This window comes from Echeneis naucrates, chromosome 15 (genome assembly GCF_900963305.1).
Source record: "Echeneis naucrates chromosome 15, fEcheNa1.1, whole genome shotgun sequence".
NCBI classification, from domain to species: domain Eukaryota; kingdom Metazoa; phylum Chordata; class Actinopteri; order Carangiformes; family Echeneidae; genus Echeneis; species Echeneis naucrates.
Window position 1 is genome coordinate 8,748,629 of NC_042525.1, and position 18,305 is coordinate 8,766,933.

General features: G+C 40.5%; 1 protein-coding gene across 1 annotated transcript in view; it reads left to right on the forward strand.

Annotated features, from left to right (window-relative positions):
• The window catches only part of LOC115055555 (zinc finger matrin-type protein 4), a 45,600-nt gene that overhangs the window by 4,148 nt on the left and 23,147 nt on the right, over positions 1-18,305 (forward strand). The window contains exons 2-3 of the mRNA XM_029521454.1: positions 9,901-10,017; positions 14,235-14,327. Coding sequence (XP_029377314.1) covers positions 9,907-10,017; positions 14,235-14,327 — 204 coding nt within the window. The 5' untranslated portion in view covers positions 9,901-9,906. The remainder of the gene's footprint in view (positions 1-9,900; positions 10,018-14,234; positions 14,328-18,305) is intronic.

Consider the following 18,305-nt stretch of genomic DNA (forward strand, 5'->3'; position numbering starts at 1 on the left):
CTAAGTAAGTCATTTGCTTTCTGAGAACTTCTTGAACGTTCTCACAAACACACTGAGGAACAGATGCGAGTTGAAGAAAGTACAGGCAAACAGCTCCCAGCCTCCTGTTAACGTAGGATATGTGCTGCAAGGTCATGCCCTATTTAGTCTATGCCTGCGAGTTTGTGCGATGCACTATCACAGCATGCAGTCTCAGCTCATACATATCTAATTGTGATTTTTCTGACAGATAGTGCGATTGGGATTTGATTTGCAACTTAATGTTGTGCTTTTTCACATGCTGGTGGAGGTCTGCTGTATTTGGGTCAGCCCAAGCATTTGGTGTCATTTGAGTCCCCATGGCATTAAATGTTGTGTTTGAGTATATAATGTAACCGCAGTGTCTACATACGTGAACATGGGAAAAGAAAATCTGTTCAGATGAATAATTGTCTTGGGTAAACCTTCAAATATTGCCCATTTTGTTCTAAGCAACTCATTTTTATAGGTTAAAAAAAATCATATATATAATAAAAATATTAATATTTCTTTTGATATGGCTCCCAGTTATTGAGATCAGAGTGCTTCCCACAAGTGCAGACATGAGAACAACATGGACATCTGCTTTGATGGCTATACAGTCCTTCAGGGCAGGCCAGGATAAAATGACACATCAGTGGAGGACTGAGCATCCCTTTAAAGACTACATGGACCACTGCAAATGCATGACAAGGTGTGCACAGCGGCACTGCACTCAAATTCCTACATTTACATAGTCAATTTGAATTAGCCAAACAAACTAGGACAACAAGCCATACCAACAGTGCAGCGGCTACAAGCCCAACATCACAAGCAGCTCCTGCCGGCAGTGAAAGCTGCACCGCACCAGTGGCTCCCATGAAAGCCACTGTGCAATTCAAAACCTGAATAAAATGGCATATGGATCCATCAGTGGAGGACTGTGCGTAGACACACGGGCAACTCAATTCAAAGTGTATGAAAAGGTGTGCAGGAGACAGTTTGAGCTGCCGTCATTATCTTACAGACAAACCACCAGAAAGCTCGTCTATTTCGGAGGGCCAAAAAAAAAAAAAAAAAAAATAAGGAAGCTACAGAAATAACTGACAGCTTCAATGCTGCGCTTTCTCCATTGCCACATCAGCACGTCTTGTCGAGCTGTCGACACCTCCTCCTGTAACTGGGCCCACATGCAGATAACTGTAGCCACCTCTGATTGGACAGCAAGGAGGTCTGCCCACTCCATTGCCGAATATGAGGAGGAAACTCCTGCATTTGCCCTGACTTGTTCCATAAAGTGTTTTCTGCGTCTCACCCTTTTGCGGTTTGCTAATTGCAGTTGCAATTTTAATTAAAATTCGATTAATCGTTCAGCCTAGTGTTGGGTCATAAATGACCGAGAACTGGATGATGTTCATAGACAGCTGAATAGATCAGAATCTGTGCGGTACGCATAAAGACTGTCGTCCTCTCTCTGTCTTTTCTTGGAAATATGCCTAAAAGAGAAAACAAACAAGATGTCTGCTTCAAGTGTCTTATCAAACGTGCAGTCATTAAATGGCATAAGAAGGTTATGTTCATGTGACTGGAACAAGCAGGAAATTGTTGGGTGGCATGCAGGAGCATATTTTCATTATTTTAAATTTGAGTATCTGTCTTGATCCCAGAACTTATTCTACCAGTTGTTTCATTGTGAGATTACTTTTTTCCCCCAACATTGGATCGTATTTGATCCACCTTAAGCTTCATCTAAAAGTCTGAGTAGCTTTCCCTTTCACAACAATTTAAACGTGGAATTTATTCAACTCACATTTGAACCCAGAAGCCGAAATCAATCCATTCATTGTAATAACGGTCACATTGTCTCAGAGAACAGAGCTCCCGGCAAACTGAATAAACAAAAATGAGTCCTGTGGAAAAGCTGAGCACAATCGATCGCTGTAATAGTAATCTTTAGGAAGTATAGCCGGCTCAGCCTGAATATAAGTGTAATTTTCCTTGACGACCAAGATTACTCCAGCATGGTTACGTAGATTACACAGTTGGTCATGCATACAGCAAATAAGGCTGCATTTGTGAGTTTTTTTTTTTTTTTTTTTAAATGGACAAACGATGTAAAAGAAAACATTGCACGGCTGCATTTGTGAGTTTTTTTTTTTTTTTTTTTATGGACAAACGATGTAAAAGAAAACATTGCACTCAAACACATTTCATACGAAAGGTGCATTAATGAGGTGCTTTTTTTGGGGGGGGGGGTTTGTTTGGTCTTTTTAGACCTCTGGCTTACTGTGGGGATGCCTGCAGCCATGACAGCTTACATTTGCTTCAGCAAACGTACACCCACAATGACAGTTGTTTAAACACAGACACACACTTATACAGTGGCACCACCCGTGACTGGCAGTTGATCCCTCATGGATATTTGTGTACATGTCCCCCTAAGGATGAAAATCAACCCTCAGCCATATTGTAGTGAAACTATTTATACACCTGCTTTATAGTCAATCCACAAGACTTGCATTAAGTGTGTTGGGGGGGAGGGGCAATCCAACGTATTACACCAAATTATATTCGTTTTGGTTCAGGCTTTTGTGCCACAGAACAAGGGGATTATTTTACTAATTAGTGAGATGGAAATTATCGTATTGCTAATTAGATGCTGCTTTCATATCAGTTCAATAGTGTAGACAAAGGGGAAGAGAGGAAGAATGGATTGAGAGATATATTGAGTGGGAAGTCATTAAGAATATTATTTGGGTTGTCACTTCAGTTGCGCTACTCATTGCAATTTTATGCCTGATTTCTTTTACACTTCTTTTTTTGGTGCCCAGTATCTGAATTGAATTTGTTATGTGTATGTCTCCCTCCAGCTCGGTCTCTGAGGTAAAGCATGGCGTGTGTGTTCATGTGCATGCTGCCTCATTGGAAATCTGAGCCAAATCACACTTGCTCACAACACATTGTATTTGGAAATTCAGCGCAGTATATTTGAGCTTTTGTTTGGGTTCAGGAGAGCACCTTCATAAAAATATTGGATTCAGTTACTATTCTTTGGTACTATAAACTCTTTTCCACTCATTGTCTACCAAAGAGGCTACTATATATCAGCACAGTTATAGGGAGACAAATATGTTGGGCAAACAGCCAGAGTCCTTGAAGCTTGTGCTTTTGTGATCATTGCAATGCCATGCTCAACATCTCTCTTTTTAAAGATTGCAACGTTTTCTTGCTTTTATTGACTCCTCAGACTTTGCTCTGACATCACTACCCTCTGAAGTCTTGCACACTTGATACCAAATGTGGGTGTTAAGTGCAAAAACCAGGATGTGTGTTGAAGCTGCCCTTAAAAGTAAATATGAAGATGACAACAATCGAGAAAGTCGCACAAAACCGGATGAAGGCATATGGCAAAACAAAAGAAGAAAAAGAAAAAAAGAAACGCCAAAAAACGCTGCAATTTGTTGCTAACGGAACGGACCCCAACAGCTTTGTTACCATCCAGCATAGCATCCCCCATATGTTACAGTAACATAACAACCGCCATTCAAACTTCAGGCCACCTTTTGTCTCCCACCATTAACTCAGCGTGCCTTAAAGTCTCTTCCCAAACACACACACATACCAGGACAGACAGAGGCAGGCTGCGATGTGCTCGGTTAAACTGGGAAAACTGGGATAATGGTCTTCATTCACCCTCTAATGAATCTATATTTTGGCCTAAAGCAATAGCTCTGCTATTAATACCATTAACAACTAATGGCCCGCAGAGAGAGAGATTTTAAGAGATAAGAGGACTGTACTGCATTCGTGAATGGAAAGCTCTCATAAAAGCAGAGAGGTGATAAAGTCAGTAAAGTAAAAACATGCTGTGAATACTGGTAACAGATTTTTACTTTAGAAACTGCCGTGCCTTAAGGGAGCACTGGTTGTATGATGAACACTTTATATTTGGTAGAAACTCAACAACTTCTCTGCAACTTTTTAACCCATAAATATGAGTTGGTTGGAACAAAATGGGCGATATTTGAGAGATTTTCTTATCTCTCATGTTAACATATTTAGTCAGTGCGCTGCTTCGAGTTGACATCACAATGCTAGCATGCTTATTTTTACCATGCTCACTTTGAGCAAGTATACATGTACTATCTTTGTTGCTTTAATTCATTATTATTCAGTAATTAGCATTACCCTACACAAAGCTGAGACTGCAAATACACACACATCACAAATATAAACAATGTCAGTATCCTCAGAGGAATAAATGTCCCTATCTGCAAGTTGAACTACAATTCCAGTAGTAAGTTGCATAATACAGTGGCAGTTCTGCTCTTCTCTCCCATGAGTATACAAGTCTAGCCTAAACCATCCCTCATGAATAATCTTTGCCCCCAAGTCCATATTACCACCACTAGAAGGGAAAGGAGGTAGAATTAATGTGGATATGTGAAAACTAGGTTGAAATGGCTATCTGTCAAAAAACAGTAACTAGTCACATATTTTGGATCTTCAAATTTTAGGTCTTTATTTGATGTTCCATGGTGAGTTTGTTTTCTGCCCTGACTGTTTGCCGTTGGATATGTTTGCAGTTTGCAGTATTTAGGAAGAACAGTACAAAGTGAACTCCTGCAGTGCAAACAGAATGAAGGTGGATTTGGATTCAGAGTCTGGCTTCTTTGAAGACTTAACTCCCTCAGTCTACTACCTTTGATCGCTACTGTACAAAGGGGAGGGCTTTAATCTTGAAGCATATAAAGAGAGTGTTCAGAAAGATTACATTGCCAAGTCTGAAACGGGGGGAAAAGGGTAATTTGGAACATCAAAGTAACATAGTCGAATGCCTTTCCGATATAGAGTTCCATATTATTAACCTACAGCTCCCTCTCTTGTTATTCCCACGAGTGACTCATTAGACAGGTCATTGGCTCAGAGGCTGATGTCAATATTTCAGCATCTGTATGCATAATTTGACAGTTAAATCAGTGCAGCATTTTATTCCGAACGAAATGGGGAACTATTAATGATGGGAGTGCACTACGAGGAAGAGGAAAAAGACAGTGCAGTTCACAGCCACATCGCTGAAATGGAACGACTGAGGAGGTAGGGAAGAAAGGTGGGTGCTTGAAAGAAGCCCTGCTGCCCCGACCACCTGCTGTTCACTCTCTTTTTATCCTCCAGTCTGTGCGTTTCTCTTGTCTACAAAGGGTGGTGCAAATTTCTCCCATTCTACCAATGAAAGCATGTTTTCAGGCTGTAAGAAAACTGAGGATATATTTGTTAGAATTGCAGTCTGAACACATTACTCCATATCTCACATGGGCTTTCATTTAGTATAGTGTCATTCAATTCATAATAATATTGCAAACTAATTAATATCCTAAACACAGGCGACAGACAACAGTTTAAGTGGTTGCATTTATTAGAAAAGACCAGAAAAAGGCACGCACGATTCACTGAAAACTTTTTAATGAATGGCAGGACAGAGGTTGAGATTACTGGGAGGGCTCAGAGTTGACATCCGTGTTAAATAGTTGATGTGGTCTTAAAAGAGAACCCCCCTAAGGTTCATTCTGTCTTCTGATGCCTCGGGCTTTCATGCTCTCACTAAGACTTTTCTACTTTTTGCAATCCTTTGTCTTACTGAGTTCAGAGGTTTTTTTATTTGTAATTTGAGTTACTATTTGTGTGCAATACACATCTCTGTCCTCACTTGAACTGTTGTCAACCTTCCACAGCCCGCTTTATATATATCGTCTGCTAAAATATTTTCAGTTATTCCACCGAAAATTTTGAAAGAAAAGTTACTCAGAACTTTATTTTAGAATCACAAGCTTTTTCCAACGGCATTAAATATTCATCATTAGATAATACAATTCTTAACACAGACCAGACATATAATGATAATAATGATAATCTGTTTGATCAGGATGTGTAGGAGTAGTTCAATTTGATTGACAGTGGACGGCACATTAACCAGACAACTCACCAACTGTCATCAGCCTGAGAATCAAATATTACATCGTCCTTATTTGGCTGAAATCTAGAGAGACGGAGAGAGACAATGTCTCGTTGATTGTGAGGTCATGACCAATGAGAAAGGATAAGCAGTACAAAGCCAGGGAAGGATCCCTATTTCTCGGGTCTTGTCTGGTCCTATATATCTTCTTCAGTATCTGAAGAAGTAAGACTCTATTGGTTAAGTCTGGCCATTTATATTATGTGTATCTTGCCCTTTCTCCTACTTTACTTTTGTCCCTTTTGCAATGTTAATCATATTTTGAAAACCTTACACAGCTTCTATATCACTTCTATTTAGAATGTTAGTGTCAAGATGGAGGCATCCTCATCCTTATGTCTGGATTACTCAGGGTCCCATAGATATGGATAACTGATTCCCTTGCTTCATACTGCTCATCATTTCCTCCTTAGTGCCAAGCTGACAATAAATACTTCTGCCAAAGACATCTGAACGCCAAGTAATCATCTCTTCCTCCAGCTCACCAGATTTCAATCACCACGCAATGATGCAATTGATATAGAGGAGCAAAGCAGCCGATATCACATTTTGAAGAGTGTTTAAAAAGTAGCATGTTACATTATACTCAGCTGTATCACCACAGTAATAGATCGTTAAACTTAGTTTGGAAAGGGACATAGGAAACAGTTGCTTTCATCTCCACTGTTCACATCCTAGTTGTTTTTAATGGTTACTGTACTTGGTGGTCGAGTGGTTAGAGCTCATGATATGTAATCACAGTGTCCTGGATACAATTCCGGCACAGGACGGATGCTGCAGGTCATTCCCCTCTCTCTCTCTCCCTGTTTCCTGTCAGCCTCTCTCCCAATTACTGCTTGAAATAAAAGGCATAAAAAAGCCCAAAATGAATCAGAAATGATTACTGTACCTCTCTTCTGTCTCTAACCTGAAAATGAGTCAAGTTGTGCAAGCAACATGACATCTCCTAAAAATGCAGAGTACAGTTAGTGTCTCTGACTGAGTTTTGTCAGTAAACTTCAATGGACCCATGACTGATAAAAAAAAAAAGCTACTTAAAAGGACTTTTTAATTTCTGACCACTGACTACAGATCAGCCTCTGCTGAATCTTTTACGGCATAAACTCTTGCTTGCTTCACATTATCTTCATAGTTTTCGGTGACCTTTGTATGCATCTGAGTGAAAAATAAGATGTAAATTATACTGTAACTCTCGACTGCTGACCTATAAAGAGGGAATGAGAATATGAACTGAAGTTGAACTGTGCACCGACACTAAATAAAACACATGCTTATTTGTGGTTCATGGCCTTGGAATTGTTGCAATAAATTTGATTGTCATAAATGTATCATATAGTAACAGTGAGGATCCAGCAAGAGCTCAGGTTGGATAGGATAAGGAATGATACCACAGTTTTATTGAGCCCCTGCAACATGAAGATATCACGCTCAGCGCACAAATTATAAAACTCCCCCTTCCTCCCATTTTCTCCCTCCCTCTTTCATTATTTTTGTCACTATCCGCATCGTCATCTTTTCGCTTCGTTGGGCCTGCCATTCCATTAATCTCACCAACAGATTGCCTCTATTAATTAGTCTACATCTCCCATCTTGCATGTAATAATCAGACGTAATAGAGATATTAGAAAGATAAGGCTATATCACCAGTCACAATCACTTTTAATTAGCCAGAAGATGAAGACTCACTTCTACCTGGATGTTTTCCAGACCAATGGCACAAGGTCTTCTCCAGATTGTAAATTACGTCTTCCATCGTATCTCATAGGACAATTTGCGTAGTGGAAATAATAGTGCATCCACACCTCTAGACAAAACAAGTCTCCAAATTGTCACTGGCGTCATTTAAAAATGAATATTATACACATAAAGGAGATGATAATCTTATGCTCTAAATCAGATGTTACGGCATTGCTATTTAATTTTAATGTTATGGGGGTTGCACATGCAGGTTGAATTAGATGGCGTAAGTGTCTATACAGCATGTCTCTGGGTAACGGGAAGGTCCCGGGTACACTAAATAGACAAGATGAACAGATGGGTAATTACCAGTATTGTGCTATGGTGTGTGTGCGTGTGTGTATGTATGTACATGCAAGTGTTGAGCAAGTGTATTGACTAAAAGTAATTATAATCTATGTTTGAGATAAAGAATACCAATGTCAATGCTTTTCCCTGCTGACACGTGGAGTAGATTTTGTAGATATCATCATTCACAATGCACTCCTCAGGAAACCAGATAAAAGGTCCCATTCTTTAAAGTTACTGGAGCCAACCTCTGCAGCATTCATGAATCTCGGGCAATGAAATTCTTTGTCTTTGTAAGCACCCAGACCTGTAACTTCCTTGGGGCACCCAGCTCATCCAGTTTAATAGTCGATGTTCCAGGACCATTCCCCACAGACCTGTTACTCACTCTAACCCTGTCAAAGCAGTATCTCAAGGGCTCACATAATGAAGAGAATAGAAAATTGAACAAAAGACCCCAGAGCACATCATTAAACCATTTTCTATTACAGTACTGAGTACGGAAGTGAAAGGAAACACTGCTGCCAGGTTGTTAAGAGCCCTGAGTCATGGTTCCCATTGGGACGCTCAGGTCTCTATGGTTTAACTGCTCGGGCAGCTCCAGTAGCGCCAAGGCTTTAACACACTTTTCTCTCCTGGTTTCTCAGGAGGGAGCCTTTCAGGTGACCTTTTACCATGCAACTTCAGAGACTTTAATGCTCGACAAAGTTGCTAAGCTGTACTGTTCACTTTCAGAGTTATCATTACTTCGGGTTACAGCGGTGTCAGCTATTTCTTAGCTTTTTTTCACATTTTGTTTGTCAAGAAAGACTTTATGACTTGCTAGAGCTAGGCTGAAAGGAGTGAACATCGGAAAGTTGTGTGTCACCTCCAAGAGCTTAAACTGAACTGTATAATTGTGTGTAGATGAGTAGAGGCTAAAAAGTTGACAAAAGCAGGACAAATGAGAACACTAGTACAACTTATTTTAAACTGTATAATAACATCATGCTAATCTTCCAAAATGGTGATTTCAGTGTAATTTGGCCAATAAATTAGATTAAATAAGCACACCTAAAACTGCTACCTGAACTTTTCAAGTTCCAGAGCAAAGCAGCACCTGATGAAGATGACTGACAGTATTTGGCCGAGGAAGCTAAAACCCAACTTTCTGAAACTTTTAGTTTAGTTTAAGTTGTATTATTGGGTCAGAGGTGGAATGATGCCAGCTTCCTGCTCCACTGGCAGGTTCAGGTATAGTTTCCTCTGCTGCAGTAATTTGTTTGGTGGAACTACTGGTCAGGATTAAATTTGACCAACAACATCAACATCATTCTTATAAAGTTATATAATAATGTGACATATCTAAAGGGTCTCTTTCAGTCCACATACTATCCTTAATATAAATATACACTTACTCTCCAAAGGAAAAAGTATGTCATGGGTTTCAAACTGTTTCAAACTGTTCTGCATGCTTAATATTATTCCAAACACACACACACACACACATATATATATATATATATATATATATATATATCTATATATATATGTATATATATATATCATATATATCAAAAAGTTTTGAGTTTATTGCCAAATAAAATCCAGAGCCTCAGGGCATTGTTTCCAAGACTGGAGCCAAGCCCATCAATGACAGGATGTTCTGACGGAGAGGATCAACATATTTTGGGCTAAACTGTCATGATGGGTCTGTCATTCGGAGGGAAAAGTATCTCGGAATTGAGATGAGCTTCATACGTGCTCACACTCTTCAAACACACAGTGTAAGGTTCACTGGCATTTTATCCCATGCTGAACTTTAATCATATTCATATTTGCGTATGTCTGGGCATGTCTGTCTGTCTGTCTGTCTGTCTGTGTAGTCTCAGATGAAGATGAAGTCTGCGGGCATCGTGGATGGAGGCTTATTCACAGAGAGCTACTGTAACATCTGCAATGCCCAGCTAATCTCCGAGTCCCAGCGTACTGCTCACTATGAGGTGAGTCCATCTCTGCTCAGATTTGGAGGATTTTTCTTAGCTTAATTTTTTTTTTTGGCATACTCAACACAAACAGAGGAACACAAAACAGAAATATTGGCACAAAACAAATAAAAAATGCTGCTTCAATTATTGCTTTGACGGGCAGATTTCTGCACTGTACACTTTGCATCAGCCTTATTTGTACCAATTTGTGCTTGTGTTGGTCAAAGCAGTGCTCATCCATTATACATTGACTTAATGCAGCATGGTAATGTGAGTCACTTGCACACAAACAAACACACATATGCACTTTTTGTTTTAATCTGGTCTGCCTCTCTGCAGGGAGACCAATTTAATGAATACTAATCAAATAATCAGCCCTGTGCATGAATGTGTGTATAGATATAGATAGATATAAAAACATGTATGCATGATTGGACAGGCACGTATGCTTGTGCACTTTTTTTGCATGTATGCATGTACTGCATGTAGGTCATAGTTGATTACAGGAATATTGAAATTAACAAGCGAACTAATGAGGACAAGGCCTTTATCTGGAAAGAATTATACAAGGACAACAATAGCGAGTATGTTTCTACACACACATCTCTGAAGCACAATCACCTATTTTTGTCCACGAGTCTACGTCTGACAAAAGTCACACAGCCTTGAGTTGTGCATGAGGCATGTCCTCAGATATCACCTTCAGCAAAGGGTCTCTGCAGAGTCAGTCTCTGCCTGTTAGATTCAATTTGGATAAAGAGCAAGAACTGCTTTACTTGAACTTTACTTAAACAACGCATTTCATGCACAGGATAGCTAAAACTGTTTCCCATAAGACATGGAGAAAACAGCAATGGGCCAAAGAAAGGTTTGTGGTGTTTATTTTGTCTCTTTGTTTTTTTGGAAACCACTGGAGGTGGTTTAAAACCATTTCTCATAGAAGTGTCTCAAATGTGCATTGACCAGATCAGAAATTGACTGATTAATCGCAGTCGATCTCAGTTTTTCTGATATATATGCAAATTATTCCAGTCAACTTTATTATTAGTGGTGTATATTTGGAAGTTACAAAAAAGCCTATTACCTATTATGCTAATTTAAAGCTCTGTATTTTTATTCTGGTACTCCCCTGGAGTAGCTTTGCATAATTCAGTGATGAAAAATAGTCCGTATTTATCTCAAACTGTCTGTTATGCAGACCCTCTGTGGCAAAAACAGGCAACATTATACAATAGCAATGTGTATTGTATAATTTTGGCAACAAACAGTTCATCATCAACAACATGGGAATTTTTACAATACAAAAGGATGGATAAACCAACTTCCTCCCTCCATGGTTCATTAAAAGAGATCTCAGATCTCTTGATGATAAATGATTCTAGCAGCCATTCACTTAACGTGTGTGTTCAGTTGCACCAACAGTAGATAGGTGTCGAGTGAGAAAATGAGCGCATGAGTGAAAGTGCAAGATAAAGTTCCAACCAATGGCTGAAATACCACAAATGGATTAGCCACCTTCACAACCACATCTAAAGACAGAAACCACTATCAGTATAACACAAGAACAATGTGCAATAAAACATGCAGACGGTACAAAGACAACTCACACGGTAGCTCACTACTTTTCTCCCGTTTCCTAAAAACAGGCAATTAAAAATAAACAATTATCAATATTGAATCATTGTGATTGTGTGACAATAACAATATTATCCACACAGCTCAGCCCCATTTAAAAATCAAACTTTCCTATGATCGGCTAAGTGGCAGAAGATACGGTGCTCATGAACTGCTCAGGTTCCCCTTCTTACTAGTGTGGAGGTTCACAAAGACTACAACATGTCATTGAAATGTCACATCTTGTAGTTCTACAGCAATTGTTTGTGAATTACCAACTAGAAGCTGTGGTGCTGTCAACATTGTATGTTAAGCAGAGCTTAACACATCATAGTACAACGGCTAACAATAGCTTGCCAAACTGGTTGTCCAAACATCTTTAAGCTGCAGTCATGACCATTGTCTGTGGACATAATCTATCTAAATGTGGTGTGAGCATATTGTGTAGCAGTTTTGTGGAGAACATTTCTTGGTATGGACCACGAAAAAAAAAATGGAATTTCTTTGCTATAGGAACCAACTACCTCATTTCTGGTACAATGGCATTTCCACTTGCAAATTATTATTCTGTGTAGCCAAACAACAGCTTATTTGTATGCCAAAGTACATTAAATCCATATAATACTTCTGTAATCATGCAGACATGCAGTTTGTTGTGTGTGAATGAGCTAAACTTGGTGCTTCGTTCGAGATGGCTATGAGAGCATTTCAAATGGCAAGAATACCCCCCCCCCAATTCATTAAAACAGAGATCAGCAACAACAACTGTCAACTATCCCTAAACTTGCGTGGAATCAGATGGACCGTTCGCAAATCAAATCAACAGCAATTATCCCACAGCTGCACCCATGTCTTATTGGGAGTAAATCCACAACATTGCCACCACTGCCTGACACTAAAAGTCAGGAGGTGGTTTGGTTTTGAGGGTGTGAATTTGACCATGTGTTACAGGGAGATACACTCTGCAGGTGCAATAAAACAAGGACGATGTGGTGGGGATTTTAATGTAGCCGTCCCGTAACCAGTCTGTCTCCTCCAATTGGACTTGACACTGGGAAAAAGAAGAGAGACAGAGAGATGTGCACTGGCCATTAGAGAAGGGTGAGTGCTGAGGGTCAGTGCAGGGTAACCATGGTGACAAAAAGTCCTGCTTTTAGCCTGTATCCCAGAACCATCAACTACATGACCATTTATACACCTATAAAAACAAGCAAATACTAAAACACACAAACACACTCTCTCACACACACACACACACACACACGCGCGCGCGCACTGACAAAATGCATTAAAGTAGTCTGACAAGTGAGAAGGCAAGTGAGGTAGAGGCAGGAGGAGGGGGGCTTTCTAGTCCTGGGGGCAGAGGATCCAATCTAAGCACTGGAGCAGCAAGTACAGTGTCTTGTCAGAGTCTCCTGTTCACTTCCTTTGTGTGCTGCTCAGCCACGATAAATGCTCTGAAGTACATCTTCATCCAAACATTGTAATTCTACAAACACCACTAGATTAATGAGAAAAGTGCTTCACTCAGAGGGGATTGTAGTTTTGGATTAAGCAATTTTAAGACATTGGACAAAGCTCATTGTCAAGTCTCATTTCTGTTTTATTAATTTCCTCCTTTATCAATCCAGAGTCTTGCATCCTCCTTCCTTGGTGCCTTTACTAATGCCGACCGTACCTTGTATCCCTGCACTCGGTGGTAACTGGCACTGTAAATACAATTTCTGCAACAGTGTCAAAACACTTGCTTGTGGGAAACTGCAGCAGCAGTGGAATTCATAGATAATACTAGATGTCACATAGTGGGAAGGAGTGAAGGTCAGACCATGCCAATTAAACATTCTGTATTGAAAAGGTAGCTGTGTCAACGTAGTGCGCAAACACACCGAGCTGTCTAAACATACACACACACAAGCTAGTTATTACCCTCCAGTATGTCCCGTGAATTGAATTGCTGTATATCAAAGTGAGAGTTACCAGCTACAAAGCCACCCCACTGTCATTTTCCTGGAGATAATACTGGATTTGTCTGCTTGTTTTTCAGTTACAAGCTTTATGGCACGTGAGAAGCAGACAAAAACACAATAAGTCAGGGCTAAAATACATTAACAAACAGGGAACCCCACTAAAACTGCTCACCAGTACAATTACACGCATGAAGCATTTTCCACCAAAGGCTTTTGCCATAACTCAAATAATCCCCAACTATTGTTGACTTTTCTGATGATTGACTAATAACTATAACTTTTTATAGTCTATAGTCTTTCGTCTTCTAGTCTTTTGTATAATCATTGACTTTCTAAAAGGATGTGCCATCCCATAGTGTGAAGGTGACGTTAGGAACCCTGGAGCCCCCCACCACTTACTGTACTCAATAACTTACTAAGGGTTGCCAAAAAGCTGAGGCAGGCTCAGGCCATTAGTCACCTAGCGGGGGATGTGTGTGTGTGTGTGTGTGTGTGTGTGTTAGCATCATCAGCTGAAATAGAGATAAAAGCCTGGAGCAAGTTGTCAAAGTGGAGTGACAGTCATTGATTTTTTTCCCCACTTGGTTCACTTGATGAAATAAAACTTTGTTTCTTGCTGAGACTCTTTCTCCATCTCTCCTTCTTTCTCAGAGTAAGAAACACGCCAACAAGGTACGCCTGTTCTACATGCTTCACCCAGAAGATGGAGGACCGCCGTCAAAGAGACTGAGGCCAGATAATCCAGTATGCTCTCACTGTGTGTGTTTCTGTGTAGCACAATAACAAAGTTAATTTCATTTTCTCACCTCCAGTTCATATTTCCAAATTGATTTTCTTTTTCAACATTAATTACTGAACTAAACTACCAGTAGTAAAATGTCAACACGAACTGCGGTAACAGTGGAAGGAAAGTTGTCTGCAGACAGGAATGTGCAAACTTGCAGCATGTTATGAAGTTTGTCGATGACAAAAACTTGAGTTGAGTTGACTTGCCTCAGTCTCGTACTAACTAATACAGGTCTGCCTTCTCTCAGGCTTGCCCACTGCAGCCAATGTTGTTTGATCTGGTGTGTGCAGTTGTGCTATAATTCTCCCAAGAGAGGTTTAGCTTTGGTGTTTCTAGTAAGATTTAGTTTTGGCAGATACAGCCGAGCAGCTCTGTATCCGACTGTTGCAGCGCATGACTAGTAAGGTCATTGCATTGCCAATGTTTGTGATTCTATCTGTGTGTGTGTCGTCTTTGTGTGCTTTAATTTCCGGGGTCCTGCTCTGCATTTGCAGCAAATGCTGAGGTTGCGAATTGATTAAATTTTGACTTAGTGTTTGTTGGACTTTGTATGCTTGTGTCTCTTTTATGCATTAAAAGAATTGTGAATATAAAAGTCAACTCTGAAGAAGGAGCTTTAGTACAGTACACCATGTGCCTTATTTGTTTGGCAAACCCAGCACATACCCATATATACACAGAAGAATACATACATTCCACACTACGAGGACACAGCTAGTGGAAAAAAAGCTAATCAAATTAACTGACAAATCTAGCTGTGCCAGAAAGTAGTGTCTCCTAAAACTGCAGAGCCAGAGCCAAGACCTTGGGCTGCAACGTGAGGCCAGATAGCTCAGTGCAGCAATGACCCTCTGTCCTCCACTACTGAGAAATTCAGAGTAAAAACTAAGGAAGTAAATTTATTCCAAACATTCGCAATGTAAGTGCATTCAGGTTGATGAATTTGCTATTTAAAGTTTAAAACTGACACACAAGGTTTGGGGCGGGAGGCAAACATTTTCAGAGAGAAAGCTTTTCCGTTTCCTTCAATCAAATCCAACAAGGCTAAAGATTAAAGACAGAGCTGGAAGAACAGTTTCAAACGTACAAAGGCGAAACAACCAAGAGAGCAAAGAGCTCTCTGTTCTGGTCACGTATTAATGTCAACAGTAACATGCAACGTGCCTCATGGCCTCATCATCACTCTATTTTTATACCTCTGCAAAATTATGAGAACCATTCAAAAGGTTATCACTCCACAGGGGCTCAGTGGACGTTTCCAAACAGTCTCTCTGGAAGGCAGGTTTTAAGATTCTTTCTTGTAGTTGAACCATGTTTCAAGCTGTACAATAAAACGGAAGGAGGCAATACAGGACACTACAATGTAGACATTTATAAAGTAGGCACGTGAAGCGGCTATGGACTTACAAACTCGCACACATACTGTAGAATCCACACACCTGCGTCTCCATCTGTCTCCCTAAGTGAATAAGACATGACCCAGCTCCTCCTGGCTTTCACCTCATATGGGACACTAAACACACTCAAACAGACCATGTGCACACATGCACATACTCACCTCATCTGCCAGACTGATATATACCGCCAGCTCCGCAGCTCGCACTTTGTTTATGACCTTTCACACAGAGATGTGACATTGATTATCTGACAATGCAGGGAAAACCCATGTCAGGTGAAAGGTTCTCCAGGGAATAAATGCTCACAGTTCAATCTGGGGTAAACTTTTTTTTCCCCTCCCTTTCATCTCTTTCATGCCTTTGCTCACAGGGGAAGTTTTGTGCATCTTTTTTCTGCATCACATCTTGGTGTTTTTGCCCGTTTGTTCTCGCATTGATTGACATGATGCAGTCCAATGGGAGCCACAGAATTTTTTGTTTTGGGGTTTTTTTTTTTTTTTGCACAGAACATGAAATGCCAGCATCTACCCAGTGTAAAATCCTATGCCTCAAGGTTTGTCACAGAACAAACACAGAGAAAGTAGGTCGTAAAGGTGCTCCCAGATGAAGGGGGAGGCTCGAATTATTTTCCTCCCCAATTGTCAACTGTGCTCTCTCTCTAGCTTCATCTGTGTAATTATCTACCTGTGCAAAGGGCAAGAGATAACAAAATGCTATATTTCTTCACCTTTTATTCTCCTCTAATGCTATATTTGCACTGGCGCTTGTCTCAATTTACACTTTCAGCACTTTTTCAAACTCCAAATGTGACTGTTTCCCTGTGCTGCTCCATGGGTATATTTAGCAATGTTTTCCACTGAGCTTCGACAGAGCAGTGGGAAAAGTAAGGAGGAGAAGAGAGAAAGCAAAACAGAAGGAGAGGAAGATAAACACAGCTAATTAGGAGTCTATTGTTAGGTGCATGAGCAAGATAAAGCCACCCAAACATAAAATACTCTGTCATAGAGACATCACTGTCAGGCAACAGTGATACAGGCAAACATGCGGCATGCGCACAGAAACAGAAGCACACTTAACAATTAGGTCACATGCATATTATTCTTAACAGTTGTGTGAGTCGCGACAGGTAGAGGTAGCAAAGGACAAAATATAGAGAGGAAGACTGAAATGAGCGAAGGTGGAACTCTAGAAATCAAATTTGACAAATGAAAACAACTGATTTCAGCGTAGACAGGCAATGGAAGAGAAAACTGTGAGTCAGAGATGCTGTTTATTGTTAAAAATGGTTTAGTGGAGTGGCAGCTGTAATGAGCTGACAATTACTCATATGTCAGTCACCCACACACACTTGAGATTGTTTAAAACTTTCCCCGCACTGTCACTAAATCCCTGGTGTAACATCTGTCATTGAGCAACACGATTTGCCTTGCCTTCTTCTTTCAAGTAGATACTTCTTTGTGTTTCACTCTCCTCCCTGTCGACAGCTTATTTTACTTTTCAGGGGGTTGTGACAGATAAGACCACTGAAGGCTGCCACAGAGAATCATCTCATCCTCCTTGTCCTCAGCCAAAAACAAAATAAATAAATAAATGTAAAGGTTAAATCGCAGGACATTGGCTCACTGTGGCTGATTTTCTCATCATGGTTTAAGATTTGGGAAGAACAAGTGTTGCCCATAAAAGAGGAAACACTGAGGAAAGGATGCAAAGAAGGAGGTGGATGGAAAGAACAATAAGATGAAAGTGAAAGGAGATGAGAGGAGACTTGTCCTCGTGGGCACTATGCCTCCCGTGATAAGAATCATGAATAAAGATCATGGGATAAATAAAGATAAGCTATTTGTACTTTACATAAATACTCACTGACGTGCATACTTTTTTCATCCTCCGGTGGCAACAGAAGACAGTGCTTCATGTGCTAATAAAACATGATGAAATGAATTTACAACAAATGAGAATGAATCTGGTCTGTGGAGAGGAGTCTGGGACAGTGCAGAGCAAGCATTTAACATGATCACAGCAGGGACAGACACGGGGGAGGAGAGGAGGCAAGGTGGGGGAGGGGAAGGAGGATTGGAGGGTGGCAAGGGCCTGCCAATACAGATAAATATTTCATCCCACAACACACACTGTCACTGAGACTGGTGCCCAGAGGGTGAGCCAGGATTCAGGCAGGGAGGGGGAGCGAGAGAGGGGGAGGCAAAAAAGCGGGAATGCAAGAAGCAACATAAAAGTGAGGGAAGAAGAAAAGAGGAAGAGAGAGCTGGGACAGCTGAGAGACAAAGTTAAGCCTGGAAGGTAAAGGTGTCCTTAACTCTCACATCCACCATCCATGATGCTAACCAGGGCTGACATAGCACACAGACACGCACGCATCCATGGATACACACGGCACATACCCACACACCCAGATATGGTGTCAGAGACACATTTTTCTATTATTGTCCTCTTATCTCACTAAGACTGAGGTTTCTCTTCTCCAACTCGATTTGACACCTGGACTACAGAGAGCATGGTGTGAAAAACACACAAGGAAAA